Source organism: Anas platyrhynchos, chromosome 3, assembly GCF_047663525.1.
Source record: "Anas platyrhynchos isolate ZD024472 breed Pekin duck chromosome 3, IASCAAS_PekinDuck_T2T, whole genome shotgun sequence".
NCBI classification, from domain to species: domain Eukaryota; kingdom Metazoa; phylum Chordata; class Aves; order Anseriformes; family Anatidae; genus Anas; species Anas platyrhynchos.
Window position 1 is genome coordinate 6,987,264 of NC_092589.1, and position 17,991 is coordinate 7,005,254.

Below are 17,991 nucleotides of genomic sequence, written 5' to 3' on the forward strand. Positions count from 1 at the left end.
CAGGCGAACGGCGCGGACAGCTGCAGGCGGGCAGCGCCGCTTCTAGAAGGAGCCGCGCGGGGGCCTGGCGGCGAGCTGAGCTTTCCCGCCCAGCGCGGGCTACGCTAATGGCGTAGCGGGGCCCGCCCTGCCTGGGCGGCCGCCTCCCGCCTTGCGTAAGTGCGGCCGGCAGCGGGCGCTGCCGTACGGGGGGCGCGGACCCGCCCTGAGGCAGCCCCTGAGGCAGCCCCTGAGGGGGGGGGGGAGGAGCGGGGCTCGTTTGGGCGCAGAGCCGGTGTTTTTGGGCACGGAGCGGCTTTTATTTTATTTTATTATTATTATTTTTTATTTTATTTGGCTACGGGGCAGCTGCTGAGAGGGTCCCGCTGCCGAAACGCCGCGATCGCAGCGGGCAGGCAGGGGACGTGCAGGGGGCAGCGCCCTGAGGGGGAGCTCGCCTCAGGGCACCCACAGCCAGGGGCGCCCCCGCCCGGCTGCGGGTCGAGCAGCTCCACAGCTCACGGTTATTGTAAAAAAAAAGAGAAAAAAAAATAATAAATAAAGCTCCTTGCCTGGGGAGAGCACCCCGGGTTTACCACGTCCACATTCAGCGTACTCTGGGGGCAGAGGTGATGGCACCGCCATGAATTACTGCTAAAAATACAGTGACAGCCTCTCACCTAACAGCCCTGGGTAAGTTATGAGGTGCCACGACTTAACTGTGCTCTGGTAAGAGTGAGCAGCTTCTGCTCGTGTCATGGGTTTCACACCAATGCCCTCCCAGCACAAGCTGTTTTGCACAGGCAGTAGGTTACAGTCATTCAGAGAAGAAGAAAGTCTCTACCCGCTGCTGATTGCCTGGTTATTATATATATATATTTATTTATTTTCTCCTGGGCTGAGCTTCGTCCCGCGGGATGCGGCTGGTGGTGTCTCAGCGCTGTGCCCCAGTAGGAGCTCGCAGGAGCCACCAGCACCGTGCCAGCCATGAGCTGGGGACAGCTCCGTCACTGCTCCCACCAGCCAGGAGCCCCGTGCACCAAGCACCACGGTTCACGTCTGTTTTCCTTGGGATTCTTTCATTTCTTGTGTTTGCTTTGGTTCTCTCCCGCTCTGGGTGTATCCAGCGTGCGGTGTATTGTAAAGACTTGTTGCTCTTCTCGCACCTTTTCCATTTCTTGTTAGTCCTTTCCGAGTTTTTTACTTCCCTTATGGACCTTTTTAAAGAACAGAAAACCCAAAGAGCCATTGTAAGCAGATGAAAATAGCTGCACACCCATTAAAGAGGGTTGCAGCAATGCTTACTGTGGTACCACGCTGGGAATTACACAAAGTGCCAGCTTCTCTTTATACATGCTAGTGGGTAACCTCATCCAGCACTGACGTGCGAGGGTTAGGGAGCACAAAACACAGTGCTGCGCTACTGAAAGGCAGGAAAACCCCCTGTTTCTGGTGGTTTTGTTCTGAGACACGAGGGTAAACGTTGCTAAGCCAGTGAAGAATTTGCTATAAGGACTCCTATGGATTTAGACCTGTCTTATTGAAGACTGTACTTTAAAGGTAGCTACGTTATCAAAGTACTCTTTAAAAAGTGTTTATTATTATTTTTAAGCATGAAAGTGTTGCTTAATAGATCCCAACTGAGTATTGTGATATTCCCCAGTAACATGAGGAAAATCTAGTTTCCAAAATCTACAATATTTTAAAAAATCCTTACTGTTCTTGTAGACTGATTTTCCAGTGTGGGTTTTCTCAGGAATCCCCTTCTTGTTCTTTTCCTTCCCGGTGTCAGCTTGGCAGAGCGCTTCCTGGCCATAAGGCTACAAAAGGAATTGGAGATGAGGACAAAGTGCCAGAAAGTAGTCTGGGACAGGGGCTGGACCTGCTGACAGTTCTCATCACTTCTGCTTAGTGAACTGAAAACAAATGGGCACCCCGACAGAAAACAAATCGCTGGGTGAACAGTGGCACAAAGGAAACACGATTTTCTGTGTAGAACCCGCAGCTGCAAGCTCAGGCTGAAGCTTTTTGTTTGGCTGGGCCTTTATCAGGTCTCTGGAGGGGTTCCTCTGCCTCTAGAGAGCACTGAGCTGAACAAGGGCAATTTCTGGAATCGCCTGCTGGAATATTGGGATAAATGCTACTGCTTCTGTGGAGAATCCCACAATTTCTTTAAAGTCCGGTAATGCCAGTGACAAGGTGTTGTGTATCCTCTTGCTATTATCATGAAAACTGTTAGAAAAAGTCTTTTAAAAGCTTCTTTGAGTGTCGGCAGGTGCACACAGTCATCTAGCCAGCTTCAGTGAGCCTTGGTCTGCGAGGTGTGGGCTGAAGTTCCGTGGTGAAGGAGCCCGTATCTCCCTGTGGGGTGGCAGCTAAGCGAGATGATTCCACCCTCTCCCTCTAGATGACAGCAGAACCCAGCCTTGCTGTAAGGGGTTGTTTCCTGAGTATATTTCAAAAATAATGGTGTTATTTGTTGGCTTGCTTGACTACTTTTAAAAAAAATTTGAATTTACTCTTGATATACTGCCTGACTTGAGAACAAACTCTGTATGCTTCGGACAGCTGATAAAAAGGAAAAGTACTGGGCATTTAAACATGATGTTCTTTCATGAGTATCTGCTTCCACAAACACAAAACGTGTTCTCACATGTGATAAATGTCTCTCTTTCACAGGTAAAGTGCGAACCAGATGCTTCTTGACAAGCAAGATCCTGAACCCTCAGAGCCATCCTCGTTTCTCCCTCCAGGTGAGTGAGTTTTTTTGGATACTGCTGTGCGGGAGAGCATCTGTGCTGCTGCAGCGCTCGCTGAATGAGCGTGGGGTGTTGATCTTGCATCCTTCCACCATGAGGCCGATAAAGCCGGCAGCGTGAAGTGAACACCCTGCCCTCAGCTGCTTTGACTCTGGGCAGTTAGATGAGCGCTCAGAAGCAGGTCCCTCTCCTCTCCATCGCGGAGGTGGATCTGGGTGATGTGCCTTCTGCTGCGCGGGGCTCTCCACCCACCTTGCGCCACCCAAGAGAACACTCCGGGGGGCTGCTTCTCTAAATGGCATGTGTTGCACTAAAGATGGTGATGTCCCTCACGGTTCCCTTGTAACCACCAAGGCTTTTGCCTGCGTGGTGTCTGATCCTTGAAGAGAGCAGTTTTTTTCTGAATTGAGGCTCTTTCAGGGATCCTCTCCTTTTTCCTGCGAGTTTCTGCTCCCTGGTTGGCTCCGTGAGGCTCGGTGACTGATTTTTGAAATGCTGAGCTAGGAGAGGGAACAGCTCGTGCCTCTGCTGCGACACCCAGGGGATGCACCCACATGCACTACTGGCTATTTTGGTCTTCCTTTGCTTGGACTGCTAGAAAGAAAGCAAATGTTGCCAAGTGAAGGGGAAAGGTTCTTGGGAATGCATTTTTAAGGAAGAAAAGCTCGCAAAAAATTGTAAAACATATTTAAATGCTCACGGTACTTCCTCTGAATGATCTTTTCACAGAGATAAACAGGGCAATTATGTACAAGGATTATACACAGGATGTAAGATGGGCTTCAAGAAAACTTTACCCGCATGATTATTGCTCCCTTTTTAGGGTGGAATTGTGAAATCAGGTGCAGCTGCAGTGAAAGGTCTAGAAGGGCCAATGTGGTGATTCACTTTCTCTAGAAATGTATGCTGGTGTCTAGTAGCAGCGACAGGCAGTGCTTTTCCAAGAAATGCATTATACCCAAATACTTACTTTGTGAATGTTGTCAGTTGTTTAAACTAAAATTGCAGGTTTGAATAATAGCCATTTTGCCCATTCCTGGGCTGCAGCGGTTACTTAAAAGACACGGGTTCTGGTGTGGATTGGTGGGGACATTTTGCAGACTTTTTTTGGCTTGACATGGAGTCTGCTTTACCTTGTGTGTTGTTAGAGCTCTTCAGATGTTGAGCAAATCTTTGATGCTGAAACAAATGGAGCTCTAGGTACCACCTGTGAAGCAGCACAGAGACTGGCAGCAGGTGGAAAGCCCGACTAAAAGAGCACGAGAGAATACAAAGCGCCTGTGTCCCTGCTGTGGGACTGCTCTGCAGCCAGGGGTGCAGCCAAAGGGCAGTCTGCTCAATCAGAGTTGTCGGCTGTTGCCTTCTCGGGGCTATGAAATGGGGAGAAGGTGAGAAAGTAGCCTGCAAAATGTCTGGGCTGCTCTGAGAGGTAACCAGGCGTTTGGGAGAGCCACAGGATGTGCTCACGCTGCTGTGCTTGGGTGAGGACAACGGGTAGGGCTTTTCTGAGGTCGGGGTGTGATTTGCTCTCTGTGGGGCTTCAAAAGGGGTGTGCAATCAGCGCACACAGCTCGGGGGAGCAGCTGTGAGAAGTGACTTGGGCTCGGTTACGACCACACGAGTAACTTGTGAGCACTCCCACATCTCAGTGCAAGGCATGTGGGGGGCAGCAGCACCAGCACTCCTGCCTGCAGCGGCTCCCCAGTGTGCCAGGCCGTCCTTTGGAGGGGCTGGTGCTGCCATGGCAGCCTCTGCCACGTCCTTCACCCCACTGACGGGATGGATCGGATGCACTGTTAGGCTTTTGGGTAGCTGTGGGGTCCCCTTGTCACTGAGTGCAGTCAAATCCTGTTACCTGGGGATCTTCTGGTGAGCTTTGTGGAAAGCATGATTACACTTTGTAACGTAATAAAGGCTAGCTAAGACACCAAAATCTGACTATAAATGCATCCTGTTGCTTTGGGCTAACAGCTAAACGGGAACAATCTGTGTTACTTCCAGCTGCAGTGTCTGCTCTTCCCCTCTAGAGCGAATCTTCAAGAGTTTACATGTAGCTATTCACAGATCTCTTATTTTGCTGCACTTTGTTTCTGTTTCTGGTAATACCAAAGACCCCAATCAAGGTCTTCTCGAGCTCTGTTTTACAAACAAGGGCGTATGTGATCCCTGCCCCACTTTGGAGTAATGTGAGTCGAAGGTTCTTGCTTACTTGGGATGAAAGTAAAGTATCATCTGCTCCTGTTTATGTGACCTCCCAGACAGTAGGGGAAAAAAACACCTGAAATAAATACGAGAAACTACATCCAAAGAAAGAAAGTTATGAACTACCAGAGTAGGCAAATAGAGGAGATTTGCAACGTCAGAGCCGACACCATCCTGCTTCCTTCATCTGCAAGTCACTTCTGCTGGAAGCTGAGCCATGGGGCCCAGCCAGCCGCAGGAGCTGAGGACAGGCACAGCAATGAGATGCAGGAAAGATGCAGGGAGCATCTCTCCAAATGCTGTCCTTTCCTGCGCTGGTGCAGGGAAAGGATCCGTTTGCACAAAAGGGTTGCAGGCCCTTAAAGGTGAGGATGCCACCGCCCGCTTCATACGGCACATCCAGAATGAAAACTCTGGTGACATCAGATACACAAATGTATCCCAATAAAGATGTCCCTCAACTACATGCCTAAAGGCGCCAGAACAGCAAAATGGTTGAATTTGCTCCTTGAGCTAAGCAACATAGATAGTAAACACAGCTCCGAGATCTAGATCTTTAACAAAGAACCAGTCTGTAGCTTTTATTTCCATGAATACAAGGAGCATTAAAAAACTATGGACAGAACAGAGACTTTTTTGCACCGTACAGCAGCCTTCGTTCTCTGAGATCGGGGGATTCTACATATTGCATCTACACAGCAGCACAAAACAGACAGAAACCTACGGGGCTCTGAACACTGACTGTTAGAAATATATGATCAGGACAAACACCTTGTCTTACAAAATCAGTTCTTGGATTTATTTATTTTGTATTTTTTTAAAGGAAAAGATCTCAATGCTGCTGAATTCTCAGCATCTGTTGCCATCTTGTAGTGGAGGTTAGTACCTGTAAGTACACCTGAAAAACATCTGCATGAATATCTGCTGTTGCTAGTGGGTGGGATTTCATTTTTCAAGTCTCAGCAACACGCGCCTGAAATGGTTTAGTTACTTGGCTCTTTGCCTCTGCATGAGGTAAATCGTCGGCCTGCTAAATGTGCAGATGGAACCGAGCAATAATCTCATGTTGAAAATCAGTTGTGAAGCAGGTGCTGATGTGCTCCCCTTGCTTCAGGGGCACTGCGGCATTGCAAACTCCTCACTGCCTGCTCGCTGCCTGGGCTCGGGGTTGTGGCAGCTCTCTGGAGCCTCAGTTGCGGAAGAACAAAAGGATTGTCCTGCCTTAATCATCCTGCGGTGTCTTGTTCTTCCCCTTTGCAATTAATTTTTGTGCTTCTGTCCCTGATGCACATTAGAGCTGAGCAGCTGCAGGCAGCAGAGCTGTTTGCTGGAGCAGGATGCGCACAGCACCTTGCTGCCGAGCCCGAGGAGATCTTTCTCACGTTCCATCCAGGAATGTTCTCTTCTTGACTAATAACTATGTACTTACGTTAGGAGAAATGGTAAATTCAACTTCACCGATGTGAATAAAAGCAGTATCTGTCTTGCTTGGTGAGATGCCTTACAGATTCTTGCTTTGCTTGGGCTGTACCCGCGGCAGCTGGCAAGGCAACGTCTCACTGCGTGCAGTGTGTGCTGGTGTAGGTGATTATAGAAGTAACTTCAGGGGTAGTGTCCCGGTTTGCTGCTGCCTAGCACATGAACAAGAACCCAAAGGCTCTTTTGTTTTCCTAACTCTTGGTTTTGTTCCTCCTTTGGAAGCACAGGGGCTATGCAGTCTGGTTTTACTGAAGTAACCCTAGTTTTGCTGAAGGACATTTTGAGGATCTCAGGAAAATGTACCAGAGTGATAGAGACAGTGAGCTCGGGTGGACAGCAATCACCTTGAGCTAACTCGTGGTTTGTAGTTTTAAGGGGTAATCAAACGCTGGGTTCTTGTAAGAGACCAAGTGCGTACCGTACTGCTCGCTGCGAGGCTTCTTGTGTGCCTTGCACAGACACACTGACAAAATGATTGTGGAAATGAGAAAGAGTCCGCTTGCCGCAGACAGAGCGGCAAAGACAGACTTGTAGCTGGGCTTCGTTTGAAATCTGGTGCAGGAGTTTCCTGCAAGTCCCTGGCTTGTCACCTGGCTCGCCCCCGCTTTGTTGGAAGCAGTCACACAGATGTGGTACGTGGTGTACGGCCGCAGGTTGTACAGGGTGTACTGCCTCGCTGTGGCATAAATATTGTCCAGGACGAGCCGTCTCTCCTCGTTGCCTTGGTCGTGAAGCATCAGCTGGTAGGTACGAACAACTGAGTTTGGGGCGCACCAGTGGACCTGTGCAGAGCTGTCTGTGACTTCAGACACCTCTCGGAGCCTCGGCGGGTCCGGGATTTCATCCTCCCTCGACATGCCGGGGCACAAACATCGCGACACGCTCTGAAGTTCGCTGCAGGGTCTCTGAAGGTGCCTGCAAGGATTGTAGTCGCACGAGGTGTACACCTGTGGCACGGGGGGTTCTGTCGTCTGCTCCTCGTACTCGTAGTCGTCCACGTAGTGTATCAGCGACCTGGTGGATGCTGACGCCGAGTGAGCGCCGGACCGCGTGGAGTTCAGCCGGCGCAGCTCTGGCTGCGGGGTTCTTTCCACTGCAAAGGAGTGAACGAAATGGTCAGTGGCGTCTGGGTGCCCCCTTGCTGTGGTGGAGTAATCGCTGGTGGGCCGGCTGGATGGGCCTTGCCGGGGAGACGCCTCCTGAGTTGTTCTGAGCTCCCTCTGAGGCTGCTCTGTCCGAGCGTGAGTCACGGCGCTGCGCTGTGGGGTCCGGCTGTGCAGCTCTCTGAGAAAACCGGGGGAGGTGGTTGCTGGCGCGAGGGAAGGGGCTTGGCTCGCGGCTTCGGAAACTGCCTCGTCCTCCCGGGAGGAACTGCTGGCTTTAATGAGCAGCAGCTCGGCCGGGTTGGCTGCGGTTGTGCTCGGCGCATTCCTGTGAGTTAGGGAGCCTGGGTGAGTGTCTTCGGTTGGCAGGGCAGAGCCTGTCGTTGCTGCGGCCGTGCTGCTGTAGCTGGCAAAGCTGAAAGCTTCGTCTCCTGTGGAGGGTGTGTTTGAATGGGGCAGCGTGACGTTTCTCTCAGCCTGGCATTCATCGTAGAGCTCTTGCAGTGAAAAAGAAGTGGAAGGTCTGTCCCAGTTTCCCTGGGACACGTTGCAAAAAGTGTCCGAAGCCCTGCAGAGGGGACAGGTTAGAACAGAGAAATTCAGTGAGAACATTACAGGTCCCTGTCAGCCTTTTGGATGGGCGTTGGCAACCCGCTATCCAAAAGCACTCTTCCCATTAAAGAAGACATGAAACTTAGAGCGAGGCCAGGTTGTACTGACAGTAGTCCCGTGCTTGGCAGACAGACTTCCACAGCACTGTGAACGCAGCTGCCTGGCTTTGGGCAGACTTTAATGCCTCGGTAAGAGGGGACTGCCTGGAGAGTTGTAAAGGGGTCCCTAAGACCCTTAAGGCCAACTGGCTCAGGTGGTGGGAGCTGTGCTAACACGGGGTGTGCTTTCAAGTGACGGGGCTCAGTTTCTTTCTTTGCTCAGCCACTGCAGCTCTTTGTGAAGAACGCAAATGCTAAGGCTGTCCCGATGAGAGGCGATCTGATTTTAACACCCTACCTCCCTGCTTTCGGCACTGTGGGTGACAGAACTTCTTGGTGGCCCTTCCCGAGGAAGGGAGATCCTACATTGGCAAAGTCACTGTCGGAGGGTGGAAACAACCGGGACAAATGGTGCTGTTTGCCAGGGGCCTTGTGCGCTGCCTGTGCTGCTCGAGGCTCTGGGAATACGAGGGTGAGCAGGAAATAATAAGCGAAACTGCTTGCAAAGTCCTCTGGTCCTGCTCCCAGGGCTGGCCCACCAAGGCCACCTAGCCAGCTTATTTCTATGTTGTTAGTACAGAAAATATGGACAAAAAGAGCAAATAAACTATTCTCACCCTGGAGTAGAATCCACAGCTAATACCACTTTACTTTCCTACATATGGCCATCACATTTGTCTGCTTTCAAGTATAATTCAGCCATGGTTTTTACCCCCAACGAAGACTTTATTTTGCATTTTTACCTCTAGAGGAAGGGAAGAACACACAAGGAGTCTGAAAAATTTGGATCATGGTGAGTGTTTGGTCCCCAAATAACTTGCAGATTTGAGTTATGTCTGAAGAGCATTATTTTATCTCCTTGAACTCCCTCACCTTTGCAGCACAACTTTCTCGGGCTTGGAGAGCAGCCAGGAGAGCCTGCAGTCACACGGCAGGGGATTTCCATGCAAGTTGATGACGATGCTGTCTGATGAAGTGATGTTCCAGGGATTAAAGGAACTCAGGTTACAGCTACAAGATGACAAACACAGTCATTAGCAAGTGCTGAGCCACCTTCCAGGAACTGGAGCCTGCTTAGTACCCGGGTGTGCACGGCACACAGAGCAACGTCCCCAGTTCCCTCGGGAGCCCCTTGCTGGCAGCACCACCAGCACCTGTCTGCACGTGGAGCTCCGGCTGCCACCTGCCCAGCTCTGGCTTGCACGAGGCAGCCGCTGCCTGCCAGCGCCTAACAGGAGCTCTGTGAGCAGCCAGGGGCTCCAGAGGTGGGTCACACCTTTGGAGGTGGCAGCTGGAAAGGAAGGACGGTCGCTGCCATCACGCAGTCAGCTGCGCTTTTATGTGCTGGCATTTCTCTGGCTTCTCTCTCAGTCTGCTTGTAATGACGTGACTTCCTCCGTGCCAGCCACCCTCCTGTCAGTTACCTCTCATACCACGTGCACTCACATCTCCTACGTCAGGTGATGACCGGAGGAAGCATTGTTAGCCTGACGGAGCTGCAGGAAAAAGGGTGGTAGCGTGACCCCTGCAGCCTGAGTGCTCAGAGGATGCTCTCTTTCGCCTGTGACTTTAACTGTTGTTCCTCTGGTCTTTGAGTTTGGGTCATGATTTTTGGTGCTGGTATGTCTATTGGTGCTCTAAAGTGCTGTGTAAATTCAGTGTGGCAATCTAGTGAGGCAGTTTTTTATTTTTTGGTTAAACCGGTTTCTTTATTTTCCTGAAACTGGTTCCTAGAACACAGCCACTGCTCTAGTGTTTGCTTTCTGATATGCTAATCTGGGCTGATAAAGAAAGTTTTCTAAAGTGCTCTCCAAATCCTTTTCTTTGTTGACTGTTCTGCCTGCAGTTTACTTACCTCCATAGAGATAGATAAACTTTTTTTTTTTTAATAAAAAACCAACAACAAACCACTTACTTCTGAAATGAGAGATGGCTCAGACGAGGCGTGCTTTCGAACATCTCTGTCCTTACGAAACCCAGCGAGTGGGAGTCGTCACAGTTGAGCTCCCTGAGATGAGGCATGGACCTGAGGTCGGTATCGAGGCTTCGTAGTCGGGACATCTTTGTCAGGTGAAGCTCTCTGAGACTGGGCAAGTCTTTGGTCCACTCTGGTTGAACTGAAGCAGAAAAGAGATTTTTACCTTTTGCAGGAACAGAGCACTGCTGTGGATTCCTGCCGAGGGGAAAAGAATAAAAGTAGACTGAGCTGTGTGAGGTGAAACCTCAAGCCTGGGGAATTCCTAAACTGCTGGTCACTGGAATCAGGGCACATCCACGTGGGAAAACCCTTCTGTGCTGCCTCCACACCTTGCGGATAGGCCAGGAAGGCACTGGACCAGCGTGCAGGAGAACCGGGGGCAGGTGTTGGCTCTGCCCCAGCTGGGCAAGGCGTTCAGCATCTCTCCCTCAGCACCTCAGCTACGGGGTGAAGCCGACAGAGGAGGCAAACAGAAAAACCGGGTGTCAGTCGCCCAGGGCAGGGCTGGGCTCGCTGGGTGGCAGCTCCCTGGCTGGCTGCCGACACGAAACACCTCTCTGCGCTACTTCAGCACAGAGATACAAGTGGAGTATGTGTGGGGCCAGACAGTGAGCGATGTCAGCAGTTTGTCTGGAAAGGGAAGGGACTCCCCTGTGTTCCCCAAAGCTCACCTCAGGGCTGGCAGTGGCAGAGCCCTGTTGGTGCTCTGCCCATCCTCAGGGAGGCCGCTGTGCGTGAGGGCTGCTCCCCGGCAGCTACGTGACTGGCTGGAGAGCGCCTGGCACGCTCACACCAGAGCGGATGAGGCCAAGGCCCCGTGTTTACAGTGAGGGATTTGCTGACTTACTTTTCTCCAGAAAGGTCCCGCTCAGATCAAGCACGTTGATGGTGTTCCCAGTCCTGTTCGTAGCCTCGCTGGGAGATGTGCTGATGGCAAAAGCAGACTCCCCGATTCCCCTGCGGTCGTCCTGCCCGAGCAGGGTTGTGGAGAGGTTCAGGAACTGCAGCTGAGGGTAACAGGAGAAAGCCAGCGGCTGGATTTCCACCAGTGGGTTTCCAGCCAGGGACAGCCACCTCAAGCTGGGCAGGAAGGAAGCGTGGCACGATGGCACAGACGACAGCTTGTTAAAGCTTAAGTCCAGGAAAAGGAGGCTGCCGAGGGCCTCGGGTCCCCACCTGACCGCCCGGAGAAGGTTCTGCCTCAGCAAGAGGACACGTAGCCGCGGCAGGCTTGCTAGCTCCGTGCCGTTCACTTCTTCTAGGAGGTTGTTGCTGAGATCTAGGGTCTCCAGAGCCTCTGGTAGGCAGGCAGGGAAGGTCGTCAGGGTGCTGCTGGTCAGCTGCAGGGTGATCCAAGTCCTGTTCTTCCGATCCTCGCAGGACAAGCTGGTGAAGTTGACGTTCTCCCAAGAGTCTTCCTGAGCCAGCTGGAAAAAGGTGGTGACGTCCCTGGATGCCGCGGGCTCCGCTCTGCTCGCCGGGCCTGACGCTGTGCTCCTCACCAGCAGGGAGAGGGTGAGCAGCAGGGACAGCATCCTCCTGCCACGTGCCTTGCAGTTAGCTGCGAGATCTGTCCGGGCTGTGTTTCAGGGAGGGGAACATAGAACATCAGCATCAAGAGCTAAATTAACATTCCCCCAGGCAGCTACAAGCTGTTGGAAAGTGAAACATCTATAACTGCTTTCCTGGTGCACCCAGACAGTGCAAGTGGTAATTAATTTCTCTAATTAAGCCTACGCAAACTCGAGCCCTTTGGGACAGCAGTACCGTGTGATCTTCACATAAGTTTGCCTGCAATCTTCCATGCAGTCTGACACGATGAACAAGCAAAGTCAGTAGGGAGCTAATAAAATAAATAGTTGGTGGTTTTCTAGGATAATTCAAATTCTGGTAAATGTGGAGGACCAAGAGCAGTAGCTCAGGACCAGTCTGGCCTGGGGCGTGCTGCTCTGCTGGGCAAATACCAGTTGGTAGGGCACGAGCTGCAGGAGAGAGGGATATTGCCGCGTTACGGGGCTTTGCTTTCCCACCTGCTTGTGTGTCTCTGGCTCTGCTCCCTGGGAAGAGGTGTCCGGTGCAGGTACCAGGCAATAGGGCCAGGGGTAACCGTGGCACGGGATCGTTCTCTGTGAGGGTGTTGGTGCCAAGTAAGCGTATGGACCTGGGGCAGGGGGGGCCTGCCAGGCACTCAGCTAAAGGATGCAGGAGCCCAGGCTGGGCTGGGCTGTGCTGGGTGTGCAGGTGACAGTGCCTTTCCTCCTGAGGAGCAGCTCTCTGTCCCTTAGCAAGGGTTGAAACAGCAACAGCCCAGGGCAGTTCTGGCACGCCCAGCTCCACCCCAGTTGGTTAGAGTGGGCATCGCAGCCCCCCGGTGCACTTGTCCCCATCCTTTCCGAGGCGGGCAACAAGTGGCATTTTTGACAGGGAAACATCTATGAAAAATTCATGAAGTCCATGGGACTCGTAAGCACCAAATGAGCCTGCATGGGTCTGAGAATTTTAAAAGCTCAGGAGGAAACTGAGGACCCATAAAAAGAATTAAAAAAAAAAAGTCCTAAATGACTTGCCCAAGGCCGCACAGGTAGGTCTGTGTAAGGAAGGCATTAACACAGCCCTAAGCTAGCCCCTGACTTGCTGGGCTGCCTGTCATGCTTGCAGGCATTGCAATGATCATTTCTCATCTAAAAACCTACCACTGCGCGGGGCGGCTGAAGCCCCCTCTGGTATGAAACATGGCAGGCTCCTTCCTGGCCATGAAAGCTGCTTGCCAGTCCCTGGGTGGTGCCAGGAGCTGCCAGGCCATCGCAGCTTTTGCTCCCATCTCAGCTCTGAAGTAGGGACCGGTACATTTTGGTCACCCGTGTACTTTTTGGCATCGGGAGCTGTGTGGGAGCAGAGCTGGGTTCCCCGCTCCATGGCACATGGCAGCCCGAGGATGGGAGCGGTGGCGCTGCTGGATCCCGGTCCTACATTCGCGCTTGGTCCCCAAGTTAAACCGCAGCCGCTCGCACCTACCTGCCCAGCAGTCCTGCTGCCTCGTGCCTCCCCTCTGCGCAGCACCGGGTGCCTGGCCCCGATTTTATACACTCGGGTGACTCAGCCGAGGAGCGTAAAATGTCTCTGCTCTCTTCCCGGCTTCCCCTGCTCACGGCTCTGCCCACAAGCGCAGGCGAGGTTCGTTCCAGGCTCGCTCCCCCGCAAGCAGCTTCCCCCTGCCTGGAGAGGGGGTGGCTCCTCTCAGCTTTCCCCGCTCCTCGGCCCTGCAGGAGGAGGGCGGGAGGGCTCCGTTTCCCAACACCGCTCCCCGGGCAGGGCTGCTCCAGCTGTCTGCCGCCAGCAGCGCGTGGAGGGAGCGGATCCGCGTCTCCCATCCCAACTCGCACATCTCCCACTGGCTGGCGGAGAGGGGCCGGGAGGGGAGAGGAGTCACTGCGTGTGTTTTGCTGGCAGACAAAGATGCTGTAGAGCTAAGGCTCTGCCTGCCGACGTGGGCTTTGGTACCTCTAGGCGCCAATAAAAGGCTTAAAGTATTTACGTCGCTCTGCGAGACACTTGCACCTGGGGGAAGTCCTGGAAACGGTCCCCCAGCACAAACGCCTTTTGACACGACGGGCCCTCTGGGGAGGCTTTCTGCTCTGGGACGTGCCCAAAGCAAAGCTCTCACCTGCTGCTCCTGCAGGGAGCTTTTAGCCGAGGGAGCAGGCCTGAGGCATCATGTGCTGTGTGATGGCCGCAGAGGCTGCTCTGCGTCCTGCTGCCCGGGGCTTCTCTTCTCAGCTCTGCCCCTGCCCTGCTGCACGGCTGCAGGCAGTTCCCTCCCGCTCCCTCGCTCGTCCTTTGGTGTGAGTAAGACTGATGATGAAATACCAAGGGACCTTCTCTGAGCCGGGTCCCTTAGGGCAGGAGCCGGGACTAAAGGCAGGAACTCAAAGGGAATGAACTAGCAGAGGTTGTTCCAAAGGAAAGGCAGAAGTGTGATTGCCCAGTTGCTGCTACAAGCCGATTAAGCATCAGGATTTCAGGGAGAGTAGCAGTTGGTGCTTTCTGTTAGGAGGACAAAACAGATCGTGGCACGGAAGGCAAAACAGACCTGTGAGTTTTGGTGCTAAAGTGCAGATAAGGGCCTTGCTTTCACAAAAACCTTGACTCTGCATGTACGCAGGCCTTATCTTCCGACCGTGTCATTCATTATCTGCATGGGGAGAGGGCCTTGAGGAACACCAGAACATCCACAGGGCGAGATACGGGCTTTCGGCTGGGCTCCTGGAGCCCCTGCGGTTTCCTTGGAGGCTGGCTGCGATGTACACGCTGTTCCGTGCGGGATGGCTCTCGGGCAGGACAAGCAGTTTCCTAACCGGGGGGCTAATTCCCCAGATTAACCCGGGGGGAGCCGCTGGCAGGCCCACGCTCCGGGGAGCACGCAGGCCGGGTGCCTGCAGAGCAGCAGGTAGTGTCACAGAGCCGCCGGGTTCAAAGGGCAAACGGGAGCAGGTTAAAAAATTCTGAAGAATTTGCTGCAGGGGTGAGTGGAAGCAAAGTCCGGCCTCAGCCAGAGCAGTGGAAACCCTGCCTTCCCTTTGCCTTTGCAGGCAAATACTTGCCCTGCCAAATTCTGCTTCGCTTTTAGTGCCTTCAACCTTACGATTTCATTTTGGGGACTGAGCCGAGTGGCCTGGTAAGCCTGGAAACTGCAAGCGAGCCGTCCGTGGCAGTGAAAGTGGAAGCGAGGTGGAGTCATTGCCCAGGGGAGCCTGATTCTGAGCGATACCAAGAAGCTCTCACATGGTGCAGAGCACCACGTTTGTCTGGTTTTTGGATGCCCAATTTTTGGGGCAGGCTTTATATTTTCCCAGCTCTTAGCCTAGCTGCAAAGTGGTAATTTGGAGCCTTGCTGCCGTGGTGCAGCTGGGAGAGCTGCCCAGGTGCTGGCGGAGGTTTCCCTGGGCAGGCAGCAGCTCTCTCACCAGCTTCCCTGAAATCATCCCGCAGCAGCAGGCAGGGACTTCCCCACTGTGTCACTTGAGCCTGTTCTCACGGTGCTGCTTCCTCAGGTTATTGCTCTCCTTCTTGTGCTTTTCTGGGAGTTTCGGTGGCGACCCGAGGGAATGTTCATTAAAGGCAGGCATTCTTGTCAGCCTTTCTTCACTCGGATGATGGATGCGGCACGAAGAGCTAAAGCAGACGCCCCCTCCCCAGGGCTGGCCGTGCCGCACAGCCCCCCCCTGCCTGCAGGAATGCGGCAGAGGGATGAGCCCCGCATTCCTTCGTGACACCGAGATAGGGAGAGAGCAAGGCGAGGACGGTACCAGGCAGTAAAGTTTAAGAGATGAGTGTTTCGCCGTGGCTGTGATCCAGGCGATGGCTAATTATGAAAAAATCCTGAAAAATCTGGAGAATGGCTCTTAAAGCCAACAGAAAAAAAAGGAAATACTTCACAGGTCACTTCACCGAGCAAGCACGAGCAAGATGCTTTCCTGCAGAGAGCAGGGGGAGAGGATTATTTACCCTGAGGTTTCAGGCGTGTGTGCTGTCCGCTGCAGTAACGCTGTCTGAAGGCAGCAGCGAATCCCCAGGGAACGTGTGTGTGAGAGCAGACAGCGGCCGCTGACATGGGGAGCATTTTACCCCGACCTGCTGTTGGTTTAATTAAACACGACATACAGAATGCAGTCACAGCTGAGCCAAGGTATTAGTTTCCTAAAGGTTTTTGGTTTAATCTCTATAACATTCTTGTTCTCTGCATTGCAAAATGCCTCTTTCTTCAGCAGTGCCTTCCATTCCAGGGCGGACACTCTTTCTGTCAAGCACCTCTCACGCATCTGGCCCTGTGCAGATAGTGACTCAGTTACTACAGCCCACCACGCAGCAGAAGGCAAGTTTAACCAGGTTACTGCATGAGTAAGGGAGTGTGGGGTGCCCTGGGGCATGACATCCCCCTCCGGCTCACCTGTGGGCTGCTGCAGGAGCTACGGGCACTGCAGGGGGGTGAAAACACTCCTCTCCTAAGCACTCCTCACCGCTCATCGACAAGCCTTGCGAGAGGCAGACAGCTGATGTTCTAAAAAGCTGGAGGCAGCACAGGGGCAAGGGAGCACATCCCTAAAACGAAGGTGACACATGGTGGGGCTTACGGGCAGGCCTGCGTGAGCTGGCAGAGCTCCCCCCTGCAGCAGGAAACGCTGTGCGAGAGGCAGTGACACACCGCAGGGGGATGGAGGGAGGGGCAGCACAGCCATCGGAAAGATCTGGTGCTTTTTGGAATCTCAGCCAAGACAGCCCTGACTGCAATGGGCGTGTTCGCTCAGCGCTACCAGCAGCTGCACGCCGTGTGAAGGACTGCATTTCAGTTCCCCGGGCTCTGCGTTCCCATGTTCAGGTCATTCAGACAGCAGGTCGCAAGTTGAGCTCCTCCACGTGACAGCTGTGACAAGCTCTGCACCGAGGGTGGCGAGCACGGCGCTGTGCTCCTGGTGAACGATTGAAGGGAGCCTCTTGCTGCCGAACAAGGGGCTCGGGCAGGCTTCAAACATTGCCAGTGTTCAGACTTGGCCTGTTACCTGGCTTGTGCCCAGCCTGCCACTTCTCAGCTGGAGTAAAGCTTAATGGTCCCTCAGCCCCTGTGTAGAAGGTGCTGAGGAGAGGGACGTACAGCAGGCTGGGAAGCAGGCAGCATCTGCTCACTGTCCTGCAAAATATAAAGCCGTGGTTTGTCTAAAACTGAACGGGATGAACGACAGCTGTCCAGGCCCTGGGACATTCAGGAATTACACTGATTTCTGTAACATCTTGTAGTGATAAGACAACACCTGCCCACTGTATGTCTTTAGATATGTGAACCGGTTTGGGGTTTGTCCAGCAGTTTAATGAATCCTCCTGACTTTGTTCTCTCCTGTGCTTTACTGCTCACAATGCTTTGTAGGGCAGAACCAAAGTTCTCCCGGCGCAGCGCATGTGTGCTGCTCCCTCTGGCAGGCAGAGCTGGTTGCTACAGATCTGGGTCCTCAGGCGGTGCTCCTGAGTAATCTCTTGTGTTCTGCCTTACAGCCAGGAGAAAGGTCATTTCTACGGGCGTTTCATCTCCTAACTCAACTTCTGAACAAGTTTAGTTCAGAGTTAGACGTTACAGCAAAACAGTAACGAGGACAGAAGACAGAAGGAAGGCCTACGCGCAGAGGCCTTTTTAACAAGCAAATAAATTAAAATAGTACCTAAAGCATTTTTTCAACCTGGGAATTTACACAGTTCCTCAAAAAGTTAACATTCTGAATCCAGTTTTGTCAAGATTAATGCTTTGTTCTAGCCACCTGTGGCATCTGTGGAACTATTTACATGGGCGAAAGTAGGCACAGTGTGACATTTTTGAACAATTGTGTAATTGCTCCTTGGGCTGTGATAGCTCTGTGTGCAGGACTTCAGAGCACTGATGGAATGCTTTTTGGTCACAGCACAAGTGGTAGACAAGCAATAGAGCTTTGAAAACATATGTACTTAGTGTTTGTTCTGTTACACGCCTGCCTTTTTAAGGGTGGGAGTTGCACAGCTGTAACACAGCAGAAAATTTGATTACAATATCCTCAAGTAATTTGTTCTGTTTGAACGGATTGTTGCAGCTGTAAGTACTGGATTCAGGAGTACCCAGTGGCTAGACACCTTTCGTTGGAAAACTTCTAGCTGTACTGAAGGAAAACAAACTCAATTTCTAGTGTTGGTGATGGAGTTGCCACACCCCATCCAGCGATCTTGGCTTCAGCATTCAACAAAGAAACTGCAAAGAATCAAAT

General features: G+C 52.6%; 1 protein-coding gene and 1 long non-coding RNA gene across 2 annotated transcripts; one reads left to right on the forward strand and one right to left on the reverse strand.

Annotated features, from left to right (window-relative positions):
* Positions 1-270: 270 nt before the first annotated feature.
* Positions 271-17,953, forward strand: LOC140002080 (uncharacterized). The gene is made up of 3 exons (XR_011807958.1): positions 271-672; positions 2,659-2,732; positions 17,821-17,953. It is a non-coding gene; the product is annotated as an uncharacterized lncRNA (long non-coding RNA).
* LRRN4 (leucine rich repeat neuronal 4) lies at positions 5,494-14,073 on the reverse strand. Its single transcript, XM_005016906.6, has 5 exons — positions 13,226-14,073; positions 11,058-11,789; positions 10,148-10,349; positions 9,106-9,243; positions 5,494-8,090 (listed from the first exon to the last, which is right to left on the reverse strand). Exons 2-5 carry the CDS (start codon positions 11,743-11,745, stop codon positions 6,770-6,772), a joined length of 2,349 nt encoding a protein of 782 aa, XP_005016963.3. The 5' UTR covers positions 11,746-11,789; positions 13,226-14,073; the 3' UTR covers positions 5,494-6,769.
* Positions 17,954-17,991: the final 38 nt, after the last annotated feature.